This window comes from Protomyctophum parallelum (assembly GCF_964188405.1).
Source record: "Protomyctophum parallelum genome assembly, chromosome: 2".
NCBI lineage: Eukaryota > Metazoa > Chordata > Actinopteri > Myctophiformes > Myctophidae > Protomyctophum > Protomyctophum parallelum.
The window spans coordinates 53,202,385-53,222,637 of NC_139699.1; the positions used below are offsets into that span (position 1 = coordinate 53,202,385).

The 20,253-nt window shown below is 43.2% G+C and overlaps 1 protein-coding gene across 2 annotated transcripts in view; it reads right to left on the minus strand.

Annotated features, from left to right (window-relative positions):
* Positions 1-622: 622 nt before the first annotated feature.
* Positions 623-20,253, minus strand: part of sema4bb (sema domain, immunoglobulin domain (Ig), transmembrane domain (TM) and short cytoplasmic domain, (semaphorin) 4Bb) — a 98,763-nt gene continuing 79,132 nt past the window's right edge. For both annotated transcript variants that reach the window (XM_083759779.1, XM_083759778.1), the window contains exons 8-17: positions 17,135-17,292; positions 11,029-11,210; positions 10,064-10,214; positions 8,918-9,128; positions 8,377-8,492; positions 5,635-5,792; positions 4,190-4,278; positions 3,924-4,101; positions 2,774-3,040; positions 623-1,771 (exon numbers count right to left, since the gene is read on the minus strand). In XM_083759779.1, the coding sequence (XP_083615905.1) occupies positions 1,429-1,771; positions 2,774-3,040; positions 3,924-4,101; positions 4,190-4,278; positions 5,635-5,792; positions 8,377-8,492; positions 8,918-9,128; positions 10,064-10,214; positions 11,029-11,210; positions 17,135-17,292 (1,853 nt within the window). In that variant the 3' untranslated portion in view covers positions 623-1,428. The remainder of the gene's footprint in view (positions 1,772-2,773; positions 3,041-3,923; positions 4,102-4,189; positions 4,279-5,634; positions 5,793-8,376; positions 8,493-8,917; positions 9,129-10,063; positions 10,215-11,028; positions 11,211-17,134; positions 17,293-20,253) is intronic.

Consider the following 20,253-nt stretch of genomic DNA (forward strand, 5'->3'; position numbering starts at 1 on the left):
GTTTCACTGTTAACGTAACGTTGTTTCCTTGGCTAATTTTTTGCTTTGAAGAGACGGTACCGCAGTCATTTCAATTCCATGATGACAAATTGTCTTATTGCCTCAACAGCTCAATGCTGAAGAACGTGGCTGGTTTCAGATGAGTGAACGTGCGCTCTGCAGACAAACCATCCTTTATTTCCGTCCGTAAGTCCATGGCACAGTTAACAGACATCTGAGAAAGTCTGACTTGTATCATCAGTGTGCATTCAGGTCCTGAAGCCTCAGAACACCGTTCTTTGAGCAGATTTGACTACTCTGACCTGTATTCATGCGACGGGTAGAGCCAGACCGATATCTGCGATCATTTGACTGTTTTTGACATTGGTATCGCCAATTATAAAGCAGATGTGTACAGAATGTTGTTGGTTTTTTTACCACTTTCAACCTGGGGTCGAAAAGGTTTTAAAGTAAAAAAATACATTTTTGTAAATCTTTGAATTGGGCTTAAGTGTCTAAATAAATAAATTAAAAGTTCAATTTATATGTGTATTTTATATTTACTGGTTGTAACAGGTTTAACTGGCTCGTTCACCAAAAATATCGGTCAAAACATTGGTAATCGGTGGTCTCTGACTGGTGAGAGCTCCATCGATCCAATATGTGCTTTTTTCTCTTGGGTGGCTTGATCTGATTCAGCTTCATGTTTGACCACCAAACTCATACAATCACAATGTGCATCCGACTCCATCCCACTGTCAGCATATTGTGATGCTTCCGTGTCTCATTGATTAGCAGATGATGTTCCGTTATTCTAGTGGTATGCTGAACAATAGTAGACATTGTCAGCGGACTTCTCACGCACTGACACACACACACACACACACACACACACACACACACACACACACACACAGGCTATGAGAAGGACTCGAGCAAATTAATCAGCTGCTGTTGGCTCAGTGATGCTGGGAGGAGCCACATCGCCGTTCTTGCATCCTTTTCCATGCCAACACAACTTCTCCCACCCTCACCATACGACCACACACACACCACTGGGTTGGAGCAGGAACGGTTCCAGAAAAAGTCCTCCTCCGTGCACCGATCACACAACTAAAAGATGATGACAAACTAAGGAGATGTGCTGTAATGTGTGTGTGTGTGTGGGGGGGGGGGGGGTCCCCTCTCCTCTACATCTGTGTCCCCGGTACAGATTCGGTGTCAGCATTCTTTTAACCACATGAACACTATCGTGTCCCTATTCTGGGGGAACAGTCGGCAAAAAGAACAGGTGAACATTCGGCAAAAAAGCTGATCGGCGAAGAGATTTGGTGTAGAGGGAAAGGGGTGAAAAAAGGAGTGGGCAGAGTACTGACCCCTGAGGGACCAAGTGTTCCACCACCCCCGTCAACAAAGTACATAGGGTTTAAGTGGTTAACAATGCATCGTTCATACGATGGAGTCCTTGATCTCGGAGCCCAGCCTGACGCGTGGCCGCGGGCAGGTGGGGGAGTATTCCACGTGACTCTCCTTCAGGTTCAGTGGCCGCCGCTCCGACGTCTCGGAGAAGCTCTTGCTGTTGTCGGGCGAGGACTCGTGTGTGGGTGTGCTAAGGATGTAATTGTCGTTGAGCGTCTGGTAGCCCTTGTGGTCCGAGGTGGACACGGGAACGGTGTTCCCGTTAAGTGGCAGGCTCTCGGCGGGCTTCCCCCCCACAGCGAGCCGCGGCTTCTTCTGTTGCATGCTGGGACATTCGCCCTGCTTCAGCATAGACTTCATGCGGTCCCGGTTTCTGCAAGGCAGGTTTATGTTAAAGCTTCTCAAATAATGGGTTGGGGAACCATTTTTGGGTCATGGGTAAATATCATTTACATTCTCAGAAGGTCAATATAGACCGAAAGCTTGCAAATAAATCTATTGATTGTGCACAAAACAAAACAAATACATTTTCATTTTGCATCTTTTGGATCTCGAGATGAAAAGGTTTGGAAAATCCTGGCATGTTTTCAACAAGGCATTTTAATTTATTTTATTTCAACCCAAGTTCCCATTTTTGTTACCTAATGTCAATTGTCTAAAATCATCCTGGGCGCTACAGTCCCTCTGCCAACCTGGGGGGACTGGCCTCATGCTTCCTCACAACAACAAGGCAATTCAATGTGCTTTTCATAATTCACATTAAGCTAAAGAAAAACATTATAAAAGCACATTTCAATTCAGTAAAAAAAGGTCAAAAAGACAAGTTGAAATAAAAAAGGTACTGTAATATAGTGCAGAAGAATAATTAAAAAAAATCTAAATAAAAGGCAGCGGCAAACAGAAGGTTTAGCTATGATTTTAAAGAGGGAGTGCCACAATTTTTGTATTTTTCCAGTTTTTTATGTGTTTATGAGGTGACAGTATACTTCATTAGACACCCTGGAGTCGTTTTTATGTGCAATGATGTATTAACTTTGTATTTAGGGTTTCTTCCTGGAGGCTGAACCCTTGGCAGTCAAACGGGCCAATGAAATAAACAGTAATATAGTGACATCACACTATCAGCCCCTCCCCTAACCCCTCCCTCTTTATCATACAACTACAGCTGTGGGTGCGGCTTCAGTTCAGGTGGATCACCACCCACCAGGCAAACCAGGCATACTTAATGAACTGGTGGGCGTGCCCACATAAAAACAACATTTTAACAAATACTGTACACTTTTTTGAAAAATGTATACCTCCTTATATAACAATAAGACCTGATGATCATGTTTTAGGGTACTCCATCTTTAAAGAGCAGAGAGTTGTAGCTGACCTGTAGACGACAAACAGCGAGAACACGACCAGCGAGAATGCCAGGAGACCGCACACCACGATCAGCTCGTTCCAGTAGGTCTTGGTGTGGATCTGCGTGGAACGCGACTCCCCGGGCAAGATGATGGGCTCCTCCCGCTCCACGTGTGGCGTCCGGGAGTGTCCAGTCAGAGTGGTGCTCTCCTGCCGCGGCTCCGCCCTCACGCAGTAATTGGCCAGCAGCTGGCGGAAACCCTCCTCCGACGACCAGCACTCGTATGTGTCCAGCCTATTGGACCAGGGTTGTCATATAGTTAACTAAAACCAATTAACTCAAAATAGAATCGAAACAAAAACGGTATTTTGGTTAACTGAAATAAAAATATAACTAATAATAACTATAACTAATTGATACGGTGTTTGTAAAACTAACTAAAATAATAGAGAAAAATACTTAAAAAATACTTAAGCATAATAAAATGTGCCAATACACATGACTGACATAAGTACCATGCGATAGGACACAGCTATAGATCATCAACAGATCCTTTAATATAACATAGGGTTTTAAAACCACAGGGCAGAGCAAGGTGAATATAGTGATTTCAGTGAAACTATAGGGGGAACCATAATGCAGGGGAAAAAGTTGGGGTTTAAGTCTAGATTTAAAAATGTCTAGTGAGTTGGCATCTCTAACTGCTTGTGGGAGAGCATCCCAGAGACAGGGGGCACGGTGTGTGAATGCTCTGCCCCCAACCATTATAATACCCCATGTTATGATACAAAAAAGATAATCTAGCCCAGGCGGTGGCGTAACCGTCTGGGCACCCGACTGGTAATCCAGTCGCAGTGTGCCGCGGGTTCGACTCCCGAGCCCGACACGGCCTTTACTGCATGTCTTCCCCCATCTCTCTCCCGTTTCCTGTCAGCCTACTGTCTGTCCCTTCAAAAAACCAATAAAAGGCGTAAGCCGCAAAAAAAACATCTTAAAGAAAAAGAGAAAAAAAGATCATCTAAAACTAACACTAAAACTAATAACATTTTAAACTAAGCATTTTCACAAAATAAAAAGTAAAAACTAAACTAGCAAAATTACATTTATTGATAAACAAAACTCAAAACAAAATAAAAACGAATACTAAAACTAATAAAAACGTAGTGAACTACTGTACCTTGTGTCAGACTGCGGTGGCGCTACAACCACAAGGTTTCCCTCAGCGGTGGCGTAAATGAACTGGCTGGTGTTGTCCCTGTAGTGCCACCTCCTGGTTGCCAGGTTGGAGCGCAGCTTGCAGGGCAGGACTCTGAAGGTGCTGGCTGGGATGGTGATGTGCTGGCAATGAGACAGAGCTGCAGGAAATACACACACAACACATACAACTATGAGAACCTTTTCCCAAGAGTTAAATGGTCCATATTCTGGTCTAATTTGACTCACGGGAGGGTTTGGGTCTCCATCTGGAGCTTTGAAAGGTTCTGTTACATATGGCTGAAGTGTCGGCTTCTTCTACATCCTGCTGCCAGTGGCTGAAACATCAAGAAAAAATAAGACGGCAGATTTAACAACTGTAATAAAAGGAACTTTCAACATGCAAGGGATAGTCAACATGCAAGGGACAATGAATAGTCACCAGTAATTATTGAGAAATTAACCCTGACAGGGTGATTACCGGTAGATGCCAACGCAAAGTGGAGTGGTTTTTAATCACCCGTCTTAATACATTTAATAATTTTTATATAGGATTTAACTGCTTATGGTGAATAAAGTAGATGATGCCTGGTGCATCCAGTGCAACACGGTCGGCTCGCAATATTCTAGTAGGAAGTGTTGATCAAATAGGAATCAATATTCTGTTACTGGTTTGCCTACTGTTTTCAAGGATATTCTTAAGTGTACTGTTTAGGTGTAAAATTACATTGTGTTTGCCATGTTGAACATGGTAAAAAACCAAGCACTGCAGAATGATGATTGAAAGATTGATTGATGCCCGTTCACATTTCTGCTATCCAGAAATAACAGGACTGCTGAATGCCAAGATTGACCAATCGGAATTGAGCATTCAACAAGCCGTGTAATAAACATGCTCACAACAAACCTTCAATTTGCAACGCATACTGTACAAGTAAACACTATTTTGAGTGAGTGCTAATTTGAAATGTTTCAATTAACACTCTTACCTGCCAAAACGGAGGTCTCCGTCCTATCAAATAGTTAGTTACGCTCCACGCCCGGATGGAGATTAATTAATCAAAAGACGGAACATTAATCATTTCATAACAGAGCGCACCAGTCTACAGGCTGGGAGCATCGATTGGGCAACATTCGATTTCATTTGCGTTTGGGACGTCAAAAATCTTAAAAACGTGAATAAATCTTGATCTAAATCAATGCTTCCAATTCTAACCAAAGATTATGTTTTTGACGGCCCATCACGGTCCCGTCGCTTGTTGCGTTAGAGAAGTAATCATACCTCCCGTTGCTGTCGATCCCCTCGGGGGTGTTTTGGCTACATCTAGCTACTTCTAGCTCCTTCCAAGATGGCACGGAGCAACCTTGAAATAGGCTCTGAAGCTGCAAATCGCTGATTTAATGGTTCCAAATACCCCGGGCGTTAAGGGTGTTGCCGAACCCTGTTCCACACAGGCTGGTGCCTTCGAGGCCACTCTGTAAAAATGTAAATACAAAACAACCCCCATGGCCTTGGCCATAGCTCAGTGGTCCAGGCACCTTGGCTGGTAATCCAGTCTGGCAGTGTGTCGCGGGTTCGACTCCCGAGCCCGACGGCCTTTACTGCATGTCTTCCCGCCATCTCTCTCCACATTTCCTGTCAGCATACTGTCTGTCCCTCCATAAAATATATAAAATAAACCCCCCTAACTCACCTGTCAGGCGGAGCCATTCTGACGTCGCGGCACAGCCTCCCTGTCCAGGCGCAGTAAGGGTCTCTGGACAGCACACACTCCCCACAGCTCAGATAGTTAGAACAGTTAGCTACAGGCACCTCCACCAGGCCAGAGTGGGACGATACGAACAGCAAGCCCTGTGTGTACACACACACACACACACACACACATCAGTAAAGTGTGTAGGACAAAGTTTGTGCACATACACCAAAAACTGGACATAGGAGGGGCTAGAGCCCCTCAAAATAATAATTTAAAAAAGCACTTTATGAAGAAATGACGTTATCTGCGTGTTAAATCAACAAATCCCTCGTGGCCAATGGCGTTATTGACGTAGTAGACGTACTGCCCTGTCAGTACGTCTTATTATAACTTTATTTTTATTTATTTTTATGTAATCTACCAAAAACCGGCCGAAGCCCGCGCGATCGTGCACTATCGTGCACGAGCGCCGTCTCTATGTGATTCGCGGCAAAAATTTTGATATTTTGGGATGTTCCTGGCCGTTTTTAAGCTTAATTTGACTAAGTTATGAAAAAGCTAATGTTAGCTTAGCAATCCGGACAGCCAAGCTATGTGCTTGGGGTCAAACTAGCCTCGGTTGTTTACCTCCGTTTGACAGGAAGTGATTTAGCCAGATTTGACACTTTAGCCAAAATCAGCATAATGGTACGTTCCCGCCATCTGGTGGCAATTCTGGGTATTACTTTGAAAGTGAAAGTAAAACGTGATGTATTTTATTTAGATCACTGATCTGCGATTTGCATTAAAATGACGAATTAAGAAATGGGGCATTGGCCAGCATTGGCGACTTTTTGAATGGCAATCGAAAAATGTGAGATATGACCACAATGTCACGAAATGTCTCATTTTATAGCTCCAAGTCACTACTTTACAATGAAAAAATAATTATGATTATAGCTTGTTCCATCGTTTACTTATAAGCTTTTTAGTAGACCTTGGTTTCAGTGATAAGTCAAACCAAGGTGTACTAAAATGCTTATAAGTAAACGATGGAACATGCTAGGAACATATTTTTTCCCCGGTGTAAACTAGAGACGTGCAGCTTTAAAATTAGATATTTCGTGACATTGTGGTCATATCGCACATTATTCTATTGTCATTCAAAAGGTCAGCCGAAGCTGGCCTAAGGCACAATAAGATGTTATTAAGGGTGGCCATAAGTGGGTTAAAAGTAATCCAAAGTTTAAATCATGACAATAAATATACAAACTAACTGCGGTAATATAAACTGTCATCTGTTACCTGTTGTGAGTCATTGAGCGTTACATAAACTTAGATTATGTTGCGGTTATGTATTACATAATGGTAGATAAGAATGCAGTATGATTGTTTTTGGCCTGGTGAGGTTCTGCTTACGTAAGAAAGAGAGAGAGGGGAGAGAGAGAGAGAGAGAGAGAGAGAGAGAGAGAGAGAGAGAGAGATTGAACTTCCAGGAACATCTGATGGAATTCTTCCTAGAGAACAGAGGACGTCTGGAACGGTTCCCCACTTTGGTAAATGACAGTGGTGGAAGAAGTGCTCAGACTTTTGTAATTAATGCATGTTTTGTAATAATAACCTAATAACTTCTATAACTTGTAACTAGTTTCCATATAATTGCAGTGGAGAGATGCAGTGGCATATTAGTAAAAGGTATAAACATTTTAAATACTCAAGTAAAGTAAAAGCATCTCAAATTGTACTTACGTACAGTACTTGAGTAAAGATAATTAGTTACTTTCCACCACTGCATTTGATTGAGTGTTCCCTAGGAGGACAGAGCACATCTGGAACCATTTTCCACTTTAATACATTTCCTTCCCACTTCCATAACCTTAGTGACAAATTAATAACTATGATGATAGCTATGTAGATTGTAGCACTATGAATGATGTACACATGAAATAAGTTAATAACCATACAGATTTATACTTCAGCTGTTTGTGATGATCTGCAAGATCACAATGTATTGTGATGCGAGCCATTGTGAGCTTGCAGATCTATAAAAAAACCTATATATATATATATATATATATATATATATATATATATACACACACATACACATACCGGTATATATAATAATTATAACATATTGTGGCGTCTCGGTCCTGGACCGCTCGCCACCGGGGGAACCCCTGGGGGAGAGAGAGAGCCAGAGGGGCGTCATGGCGTCATTTGGGAAGGGCGCTACCTGCCTAATCAGCTGCTGTATTAACGCAGATGGACGGACAGCTGCATAGCCACGCCCCACCTATAAAAGCCACACTCTGTTCTCTCACTTGCTCTGTAGCTCTCCCCTAGGCTGGTTCGGCGTGCGGTTAACATACACCTTCAAATTCCCCGTTATTTCCGACCTGTTAGTAACTGTGTGTTTCCCACTCTCCAGGCTTTGTAAATAGCCGAGAAATGGAACGCTGGCTCAAATGGCTGTGAGGCTCAAGGAGACCTCGGACATTGGAGCTGGAGAGAAACCCCACCAATGGCTAGACAGCAAATATAAGTAACATTGACAAACCTACCGTGGTGAAGCCAGGACGGTGAGATACCACGTAACTGTGATGTCAGCCCCCCCTTGTGGGCAAAAGACTGCATGAGATTTATAGAACAGAAGGAACCTAAGTTAACCCGCTCACCTTCAGCCGGCCCCCGGGTCCCCCCTCCTCGTCAGCCCCCACAATATATATTTGGAAATATTAGAAAACGTTTTTGATGTACCCTCTGTGGGTCCAGTTCGATGTGTTGCACAGGCTCCGGCTCGGAGAACAGAATCATTTCTTCTATGATGTGCATCTTATCGTTGGTGTTGATGGCCTTATGCAGCTTTCCATCATCTGGGAAAACAGGTGGAACCATATACCTTTTAAATCATGCAAAACAATAACTGGCATGCCATTTACGTACTGTATATAAATTATTATAACAATCTAAAAATGGCATTCTCTACGCACACCAAAGTCCTTGTAGTGGTGCCAGTCCACGGGAGAATAAATAGAAATCTGTTCTCCACATTTGACCCATCTCTTGGAGCGGTGAGCTGCAGCGTGCGCCGCGCTCGGGAATCATTCGTTGATTTGACCCCCAATCCAACCCATTGATGCTGAGTGCCAAGCAGGTTGGCATTGGGTCCCATTTTTACAGTCTTTGGTATGACCCGGCCGGGGATCGAACCCCCGACCTTCCAGTTTCAGGGCGGACACTGTCTGGTCTCCTCTCACAAGAGAGAGACAATATTTTGCGATCACAGAATGAACTGTACCTGTTCCAATGAAGAGGACATCGTAGGCTCTCTCCATGCCCTGGATCTTATGCACGGCGATCTGTGTGTAGCGCACACTGCGTTTCAGCAGCAGGGGGGCGCTGCGGATCACGCTGTCCATCAGGAAATGGTCCTTCACGAAGTTGAGCACCTTGTCAGGCATATGTAAGGACGACTGTATGCCCATCTGTCTGGCATGGTTGGTTACACACTGCATGAAAGGGGAAGAAACTCAATATTATACAAGTAAACACTACGACTTACTTTACTTTAGTAATGGGACAAACACTGCCACTGAATACAAGAGAAAGTGTAAGCATTATAAACATTAACCATGACACATTAACGATACAATATTTGGAGTGGGCAAGGGAAATTCTTCTAAATTAGCTGTGATGCTTTGTGAGATTTGTAGATCAGCACGTTATGTTTTCAGAATGCATTTTATGTTGACAGTAAAAACTACTAATTAACTACTAACTAAGAATTCCTAACTTTGATTAGGATTGCCAGTTATTGTAAAAATATACATATGTATATGTTGAGGCAAAACTGATTTGACAATAGTCTTGGCAGATGTAGTAAATTCTTATGCTTTATGTTGGATTTTGTTTAATGTGCCCCGGCCAAAAAAGACAAAGTAAACATTAAGAGATCAAGTTGGCCCCTCATCTGACCTGCAGTTAGACGTTTAAAAACCACAGCTAGAATTTAGGGCTCTTATCACAAAAGCATGTTAATGAAACCAAAACATTTTGAATGTGTTGCATCAGTGATGTTGGCTTTCATAAGCCAGTGGTTGACAGCAGGCATAACAGCAGGCATGTGATCCTCATCCACGGGTCAAACAACACAGTACAGTATACACGACTACACGTACTAAAATAGTTGTCGGGTGGAAACCTCATACTGTATGTCCAAAACTGTTACTTTTAGTAAAGTAGCAGATCTAAAAAAGCTTGTGGACCTGCTACTTTTGTGTGACGTTGTAGTATGAAGTAGGGAATTAACTAAACAAAAAAACAAAAAGTTAAAATATGGAAATAACGTGTTTCTGCCCGACATTAACAATTTAAATAAATGCTTGCATGTGTTGATTTAGTGGATGGGGATGGAGGGGACAGACAGAAAGACAGACAGACTCACAGCTCCGGGTCGTGGTTCAGGTACAGGGTGGTTGTAGGTGTACCACTGCTGGGTCTCTCTGTTCACCTCTCTGTAGCGTCCACTGAACGCTCTCTCCACCTGGGCCATAGTGAACGCACACACCGCTGAACTGCCCGACGCTCCTTTATACCTGTTATGACACAATAACACACCGCTGAACTGCCTGATGCTCCTTCATACCCGTTATGACACAATAACACACACTGCTGAACTGCCCGACGCTCCTTTATACCTGTTATGACACAATGACACACACTGCTGAACTGCCTGATGCTCCTTTATACCCGTTATGACACAATGACACACACTGCTGAACTGCCCGACGCTCCTTTATACCTGTTATGACACAATGACACACACTGCTGAACTGCCCGAAGCTCATTTTTCTTTTTAGTAGAAGTTAGGCACAAAATCAGTGTCGCTTCATATCTGCATGACTGCACATATTGAGCTTATTCAGGTACACATGCAACGACAACTTTGCACCATCAACTCAAGAACGTTTGCCTTGCCTACTTCCTTAAATCATTTCACTTTATTTATGTTCCCTTAAATGTTATTTTATTTCCGTTGTTCCTTTATACCTGCACATTGCAAAAGAGATGATTTTACCTCACGTTTTAACTCATTTCAACAATCCAAGTATAAAGGATGTGCTTATCTAGATTCAATGATTTTTTTCTCCAGCTGAGCAGTTTGAAAATGTATTGTCAAGTTGTGTTCATTGTCAACCTTTTTCCAGTGTGTGCAATGTGAAATGCATATATACAGTAGGCTATTCATTGTCTGGGTTCTATGATAGCAGCCAAACTACTGTAGGGCAGAAAGACTGTACACACTGTACAAGTATGTGTTTACTTATCGCGGGACATATCATTATTGGTATTCAACAATGTTATGGCATATGGCCCGTATTCCTAATATGGTGCAGCCCTAACGCTTACCACTGGGAGGTGAAGACCCCGTAGAACACAGTGTTCTCCCAGCTGTCTCCGGTGGGCTTCAGGACAAACATGTCCTGGATGATGTTGAAGGGAAAGCCGTCGTCAGGGAGAGAACACAGCAGCTGAGCCTTCAGGAAGGTGGTCCACTTCTTCTGCAGCACGCGCTCTCCTCCCTTATCGCCCTGCGCGGACACAAGGAACATGCTATATGTCAGACACTGATTCTCAAACCTTTTAACTTTAAGTAGCCCTATAGTTTGTTTAGATTATAGACCAGTAAATGTACATTTGGTTCCCAACTATAAATCATTTAGCCGTGGATCCCCTGGAACCACCGGGGAAACCCGCTTTGAGAACCACCGGCGCTCGGGAGTTACAGAAAGGATTCCGAACACGTTAGGACCTTCTATCAGCTTGGAATCCCCATCGATGATGTCATTGGTAGGCAGGTTTCTCAACTGAGAGAAATGACTGCAAAGCAGAAGGCCTGCAACACTCCAGATTAGATGAAAGACTTTATGGTGCATGGCAAAATAATATAATAGAGGAGGAAATAGCCAGCACCCAAAGAATGTCCTTTTCACATGTTTTTAAGTGGTGCAGCCACTCCAATGCACAGCAATGTCTGTCTGTCTGTGGTACCAACAGGTGACAAAGTGGCGCTGTTGAGCTTCACACTGTGCACAGGTGCATGATGAGGAGTTTTTAGCAGCCATTACACCACACACACACACACACACACACCAAGAGAGAGGCCAGGCGGGAGGGCTTGTACAGTACAGTACAGTACAGTACAACTCACTCCGATTTTTTTACTTACCACTCATGGGCAGAGGTTTCTCAATTGTCTAAATCAGACACAGAGTGAGCACAAAACTGTCAGGATGTAGAAGACATTTTCAGAATATGATCTCAGCTCAAAATGTGTTAAACATAACAGGGTGGGGACCTTGTAGCTCTGTGCTACACAGTCATATACGACCCGACTTTGAATGGTGAGAACCATGAGAACTTAATGAGCATTAATGAGGATCAATTATATGAAGATAAGGTTGAATGAGTGCTCCTTTAAGTGGCTACGGTGTAATGAAGTATCTATCTCGGATTGTAAGAAACTGCTATGGAAATGAATGGGAGTTGGAATGCCTGAATGCCTGAATATTGTGAAATCGTAAACATGTGTATCTCTGGACTTCGGGGAGTCACAGGGAATGTCTGAACCCCTGATAAAATATCTCAACTGGAACCGTCATGTTTACAGCAGAACCCTGTTTATCTGAACCCCAGCGAGAATGAAGGACGTTCGGGGAACTTCAAATGTTCAGTCGTCCAAAACGTGCATAAGATTATATACAGTAGCACTGTGTTTCTCTATCTATTACATTTCAAGGAACACCAGTTTGATATACATTGGGCCACAGACCCTAATTTGATACGATGTGTTATCTGCACTGTAAAAGCCTCATTATTGATTTAACTTCTGCTTAAAGAAAACTGAAATATGACTGTCACAGACATTATGTCTAAAGTTTAAAGTTTAGAAATAAAACGTTGTCCAGGGTGCCCAGACATATGAACTGAGAACACAATAGTAACATAAATATCTCTTTTTTTGTCCCCTTTTTAAAGATGTGTTTTAGGCTTTTTGCCTTTATTGATAGCTATTAGTGAAGACAGACATTTAAGTGGGAGGGAGAAAATGGGAGAGACATGCAGCAAAGGTCGTCATGAATGGGTCGCGAACATAGGCCAGAAACTATATGTGGCAGCCGCCTGGACCACTTGGCCAGCGGGCGCCCAACATAAATACCTCTTTTAACCAGGAGAAGTTAATTCATGTAATATGCAATTGTACTGAACACCAGAGGCTGTTGTGGCCTTAAAAATGTAAAACTGCAGGGGCAGAAAAACAAACAAAAAAAATGCTTTTAGACTACATTTATTTGAAAACTTGTTACAAATCACTTTGTAGATAAGTGCACCAGTGCACTACAAGCACAAACAGGTTGTGAGCTCGCAAAACAAAATCTGAGTCATTTTCCACCATTGTACAAAACACCAATGTTAAGTGCTGGCAAACACTGTAGGACATTCCTCCGTTATGATGAAAAACTGTCCGGAACAATGAAAAACAAGAGGAGGATTAAACAACAACAACGGGACTCGCCGAACCACAGAGCGCCTCGCCCCGGACCTCCAGGACACACCTCAGTGCTAACACCATCCCACAGCACCCAAACAACACACACGCATGCACGCACGCACGCACGCACACACACAGTGAATCACCAGTGTGATTCTGTCTCCAGAATCTGAATTAAAACGTGGAGAAGCAGTGTTCAGTTTTTATGCACCAAATATCTGGGACACACAAACGAAAACATTTCTGTTTTCGGCTGCCTTTTATTGAGATTTCTTTCTATCACACTTCTGCACTGTAATTTCTCACATCTTTCAGTTTCACTTATTTTTATTCAAATGTCCTTTCATAATGGGTTTATTTATGCTGCCTTTATACTGCTTTCTTGATATTTGAGGTTGCATGTAAAGCATGTTTACTTGCCTCCTTGTTGAAACGTGCTATACAAATAAATTGCCTTGCCTTTTCAGTGGATAATTCAATGCACAGCTATTCTATTCTGACTTTGTCCTCCGGGGGTCACTATTAAACCCAAACAATCATCTTGTTGACCAGAGAGGAGAGGTGAAAGCACATGGGAGAATAGCAGGCCCTGCCAGCCAATTAGCAGGCTACAGTAGTAGTAGCACATTCCTGCTCTCTCAGCTGTCTGCATGTCGCCATTGTTGCTGCACTCTTGGACTTGTGTACTCAATCAGCCCCCATGCCCTAACCCAGTGGTTCCCAAACTGTGGTGCGTGCACCCCTTGTGGTGCGCGAGCACCTTCTTAAGGGTGCGTGGCATGAAAAAGCGAATGTTGGTGCTATGGTTTTATTTTAAATAAAATATATTATTAACATATTATGCCAATTATGGCAAGTATGCAGAATATAGCCTATGCTGCATATACAGTATATCCCATATTCAGGTTCATATAATGTGCATACATGTGGATATACTGTATAGGAAATATGTCTCTATATAGCTTATGCAATTTTTATTTCCATGTGGGGTGGGGGGTTCTTATAACTGTAGGCACCCCCTACAGTTATAAGAACTATTCGCCCCTGCGCATGAGGAATCCAACGGCTGGACGTAGCGCGTGGATGGAACACGTTATTCCAGCCATTTCCTTTCCCCTCCATCAGGCTGGCCAGGGGGAGGCAGTTTAGAGATGATGATGTTCAATGATGATTGATGTTGTATGTATGTTTTTTGTGAGCGTACCTACCCTAGGGGACACGGGGAGAACATGCAAACTCCACACATAAAGGCCCTTTTCGCCAACCCCATCTAAGGCAGGGGTTCTCAACGTTTTTGGCTCGGGACCCCCGCCCCGCCCCCTCCCGACCCCCAATATAAATTGATTGCTACAATAACCTTAATAATAGAGACAATACACCATAAATAAATACTGAAACCAGATAACCATTAGGGAAGTTGTACAGTATATGTGTACTATATGTAAACTCTTCATTTCTATTTTCCAGTCTTTCAGTTGCAAAAGAAAAATCTTAGGGTGGTCCCTGGATCCCACTTTGAGAACCAGTGCTCCAGAACATACTAGCCTGCATGAGACCCAAAATGACACGGTTCAGATTATTCACAATTTGAAATTTCTACTGTCGACCTGAAAAGAAGTGGCAAACAATTCAAGCCCCTGAAAAAGCTAGGGGGAAACCATGATGTGCCACTTATTGTTGGAACGGTTCACAGTCTTCCGTATGTGCCCCCCACCCCCACACACCTGAATAAACAGACGAGGGGAGTGGAAGGGAGGGGGACAGCGAGAGCCAGGGAGGAGAGACAAAAACAACTTGTGGAGTTACTTGGCAAATCTAACCCAAAACAGTAGTTAGAACACCATGAAAAGAAACATATTTGAGGTGAGAACAAAGTACTTACTTAAATCTTACTTAAAGTAATTAAGATTGGATACTCCTGGTCAAATATTACTCAATTACAACAACTAAGTGAAAGTTGTTTTGTCAAATTTGTACTTGAGTTAAAGTACTGGGTTATTTGCTTTTAAAAATATTACCAGGTACATTCCTATAAAGGGAATCAATGCATTGTCGTATATACATTTACACACACACACACACACACACACACACACACACACACACACACACACACACACACACACACACACACACACACACACACACACACACACACACACACACACACACACACACACACACACACACACACACACACACACACACACACACACACACAAAAGGTACTATGTTTACCCAGGGTAACTGGACTAAGCTCAAGAACTTGTTTACAGCCAGGCCCTGCTCATAGAACATTTCATGGTAGGGGTTCAATGCCTTGTCCAAGGGCACTTCAGCAGTGGTCATTTTAACGTGCCGGTCCGGGGATACGAACTAGGGATATCAGCAATATTTTAGCAAGCATTTGGAAAGTGAAAGTGATTAAGTGTGTCTGTTGTCTTTATAAATACTGAACCAATGACTAGTTAACAAGAGCTTGTGACTAAATAATGACTACACAGGAACACAGGTAATCCCCCCCCCCCCCCCCCCATTTCCTGAAAAGCTACGGATTTGAACATACAGGGTTTCCACCCGACAGCAACGATGTCACTATCAAGATACCGATACAAGTCATGCTCTGAAATGTATGTGACTTTGGTCACATAAATCAAGCACACGTCAAACTTTTCAAATAATTTGCAACCAAATTCAAACTTTTTTTCCTTTTTGCTATGGCCTGGTACAGAGGTAGCGGTGGGTGCAGGATTCCTGCTCTGTGCTACACAGTCATATACGACCTGACTTTGAATGGTGAGAACCATGAGAAGTCCATGTTTACTGTCGTTTCAGGCTCAGCTAGGCTATTTGTGCCAATAATGCAGATGAAACGTCTCGTAGCATTGCAACGCGTAATGAGCTTCTAGAGTAGATCTGCTGTTTTCAGAGGCTGGGTTGACATGCTTTGCCTGCACATAAACAGCGAGGGGAAAAGCATTTCCTACAGCCAGTAGAAGCACCCTAGAATACCAATGAAGCCTGCAGAGCGCTTGCTGTCTTAACACGCTGCCAGTAGGATGGGTGCAGACGGGACAGACGCAGCTGACATTGTGAGGCAGATTGAAGGAGATGTACACATGACACTGAGGAGGAAGGCGCCCGAGACGGACGGACGGACAGACAGGGGGGTCGGGGAAGAGGAAAAGTAATGTTTCAACCTCCTGCTTAGATACGAAGACCCAGATGATTGAACCATGTGGTTGAAAACAGCTGGCCTGTATTTATAGCAACAAGCTGACAAGCTTTTCTTTGTTGTTTTTGATCATTTGTGAAAGGAAACCACATCTAGACCTTCTAAATCATGGCCTTTTATATGTTGCTATACTGTATATATATACTGTATATAGCAACAACAGAGGTGTTGCTATACTGTATATAGCAACAACAGAGGTGTTGCTATACTGTATATAGCAACAACAGAATTGTTCCCAGATTGAAGGATACAGTATACGTATAGCGACGTATAGGTGTCCCAGGTCCAAATGAGTTTAATGCCCAACATAGGGACGCCAGATTCAAAGTGGTTAAAGTATTTTTTTTTTAGGGAATAGAATTTGATTCTGTATTGGGAAATGAGCAAAAGCAATACAAAAGTCATACACTTTTGTATACGGCAACTGCATATATTGTGGTGGCAGTGGCTCAGGAGGTAGGAATCAGAATACTACTGCTCCCGATAGAAGCAGGGTGTAATGCACATTGTAAAATACTTTATTGCACCATTTACATATATTACAATATTGCAATAATAATGTGTGGTTGTCTCAAAGTCCCCAGGCACACCTGAACTTGTCTCACGGCACACCAGTGTGCCTTGATACATCGTTGGATTAGAGGATAAGTCAAACAGAGCTCTACTGTACTTCAATGTTGTCTTGCCGTTATGTGTCGCAACCGCGCCCCCTCCCCCGCAGCTCTTACCTTACACACGCGAGCGATCCTCGACACAATGGTGTTGTCAAAGAAGTCAAACTCCTTCCCAGCCTCGCTGAAGAAGAAGTAGATCTTGTCATCGTCACCCACAGAGTTCCCTACTGGCTGGCTTTCCTCGATGTAAGCTGATCCCACAAAGGACGGGTCTGTACAAAAAACACCGACACACACGTTGGTGTCAGGAGAGAAAGAGAGACTATTAATACATTGTGCATCGCATTTCATGTAAGAGGAGGCAATTTAACGGCTTTTACTGAGGTTTCGCTGAGAAGGAATAGCTTGATATGAACAGCATCTCCTCCCTCCCCCCATGTCATTACAGTGATGGAAAGTATCGTTACATTTACTACACATTAAACAAGTACACATTTCAGGTAATTTTACTTGTACTATTTACAATTAAAAAATCACACCCGTGTGAAGTGAGGGGCGCTCTTATCATCTTACAACATCGAGGAGGGATTCTACAAATGCCTTCTAAATCCTGACAGTTTTCTGAAAAACCCGTGTTTCCATGTCAGTCGTTCTCAAACAATTTCATGTCAAGGACGCCCAAAAATATATGTAATTGGCCGGCGACCCCCATCTGAAAATATGTTGTTCCAGGGACCCCCCCCCCCCCAGAAGCAAAGATATGAGTTAAAAACGTTCGCTTTGAAGGAATATATATATTCAAAGATTTGCGACACATTTTCACGACTTTTCAAAAAATATCAGATCTACAAGCTCGTAGCGCGGCACTCGGCCTCAAGGCTCATGCTGCACGTCTCAAGGCAGCGACAATAGTCACGGTTCCCAAGAAACCGAATATCACAGGCCTGAATGACTACAGGCCTGTGGCACTCACCCCTATTGTCGCTAAATGTTTTGAGAGACAGGTTATGAAACACATCAAAACGGCCATATATACTGCCATCATTAGATCACTATCAGTTTGTCTACAGGAGGAACAGGTCAACAGAGGATGCCATAGAACACCTAGAGCATAAGAACACATATGGGAGACTCCTTTTTATTGACTTTAGTTCGGCTTTCAACACTATCCTGCCTAGTAAACTCCACAGCAAACTATGTACTGTAATTGGGTTTTGGACTTTCTAACAAGCACATCTCCCCCACCCTGCCCATTAGCACCGGGGCCCCCCAGGGTTGCGTGCTTAGCCCACTTCTCTACACACTCTTCACACACGACTGTTGCTCCCAAGTACAATTATGAATACAGGCCTTTTCTTAGTGTAATTCTACTTTTACCTCTTCCACCACTGTATAATTTTACTAGGAAGCTTCCGTTGATCGATTTACCCCAACAGATCAAAAGACAACAGCGATGTTTTGTGAGCGAAGTGCAGCTAACTGAGGCAGAACGCACTGCCAGCCAGCCTGCCGGACAGGGATGGTTTTGAAGTGCATGTACTGCTACTGTACTGATAAGACCCAAGGCAATCAATCAATGGTGTAAAGTAACTAATTACACAACACACATCCCTGGTGTTGTTATGCACTGTTTTCTCTCACCACCACCCCAGCACCACCTGTGGGCTCTGCAGCGCATGCTTGACTGCATGTCCGACCGTTGTGTCCGCATGTCGGTCCGTTGGTGTGTCTAATCTGCGTGTGCATCCCAGTTATCTGACTGAACTAAAGTAAAAGTATAGGTCCTGATTCTTCAAAAACGAAATGCGCCAGAGTGTAACGGTGACGGAAACAGATATCGTATTTATCCGTCCGATCAAGCTACGTTGAGATGACGTGTTATTCAGAGAGTGGTGTGTACCACAGGTGCGCTGGCGTATCGCAGGTGTATGTCATACTGAAAGCAGCGGGTGCAAAGTGATCGGAAAAGCAACCGACAACCTCATCTGCATTGATCCACGCCCCATATCGTACCATAAAAGGCTTCAAGCATGACTCAGCAGACAGCAGTTTGTCTGAGATCACAGCCGCGGTCACTGCTATATCCAAGCTTACAATGGTGCGTGCTCCGCTGAAGCAATATAATTATAATTTATTTAATTAAGTTCGGGACCAAGGCGGGTGTTCACTCACACCTTTGCAGAGGTAAAACATATCCGATATTTAAAATATCGGATATGTCAATGCAAAAGTCGTATTTTCAGAGAGAGCGAGAGAGAGAGAGAGACGAGAGAGGGAGGGGGGCTGCATGGGCCCTCGACACTGTTGCGCGATAAAGAACAGTAGCCCATACATTCATAAGTAAATATATTATAGGCCTACCTCGTAGGCCTGGGATCCTCTTGTCTGAAGAAATTATAATCCAGTGAGTTTATCCAGTGAGTTAAACTATTCTGTGTGTGGCATCCATATGTGATCAATATAAATATACATTATTATAAATTCTGTCTGTGTGTCCGTCATGTTCACGAGTGGAGGTGAGCTGGTTTAAAACTGATATGACTGGCCGACTTTCAAACACGCTGCATTCATTAGGCTAATATTGGTCTTCTATTTTTTTATATAGGGCTAATTAGCCCTATTCATTTTCCAATGTGAATCGGATCGGCAGTACGCTGCTGTCTGCCCTCCGCCACACACACACACACACACACACACACACACACACACACACACACACACGCACCCCCCCCCACACACACACACACACACACACACACACACACACAGTCTCCGTAACAAAACAATTTCATTAGGCCTGCCGCCGCCTACTGCAGGCATTACTGTCTACACTAAACTATGTTGGATTCGTACAGTGCAGAATGCAGATAAGCCTATGTTCTTATTATAACTGTGAATTTGTTTTTTAACATGCAGCGCGAGTCCGCGAGATCCGATCTACAAGCTCACAACCGTTGCACTTCGAGTAGAAGGCTGCCGAGTGAGCATCCCCAATCGCGCATGATATAAATATCCTAATAAATAAATAAAAAGGTGTCGGCTTGCGGGGCAGTTTCTGTATATGGGACTCTATAGGCTAACTTGCCTATAATGCATGCATTTAGGCATACAAGTGCACTCGGCTTTTATATATATATATATATCGTTTTTTGTGCTGATTTTTTGTGCTGATCGACCAATATGTTGGGGGCACATGCCTACATATTTTATCTGAGATTTGGGGACTATTTATT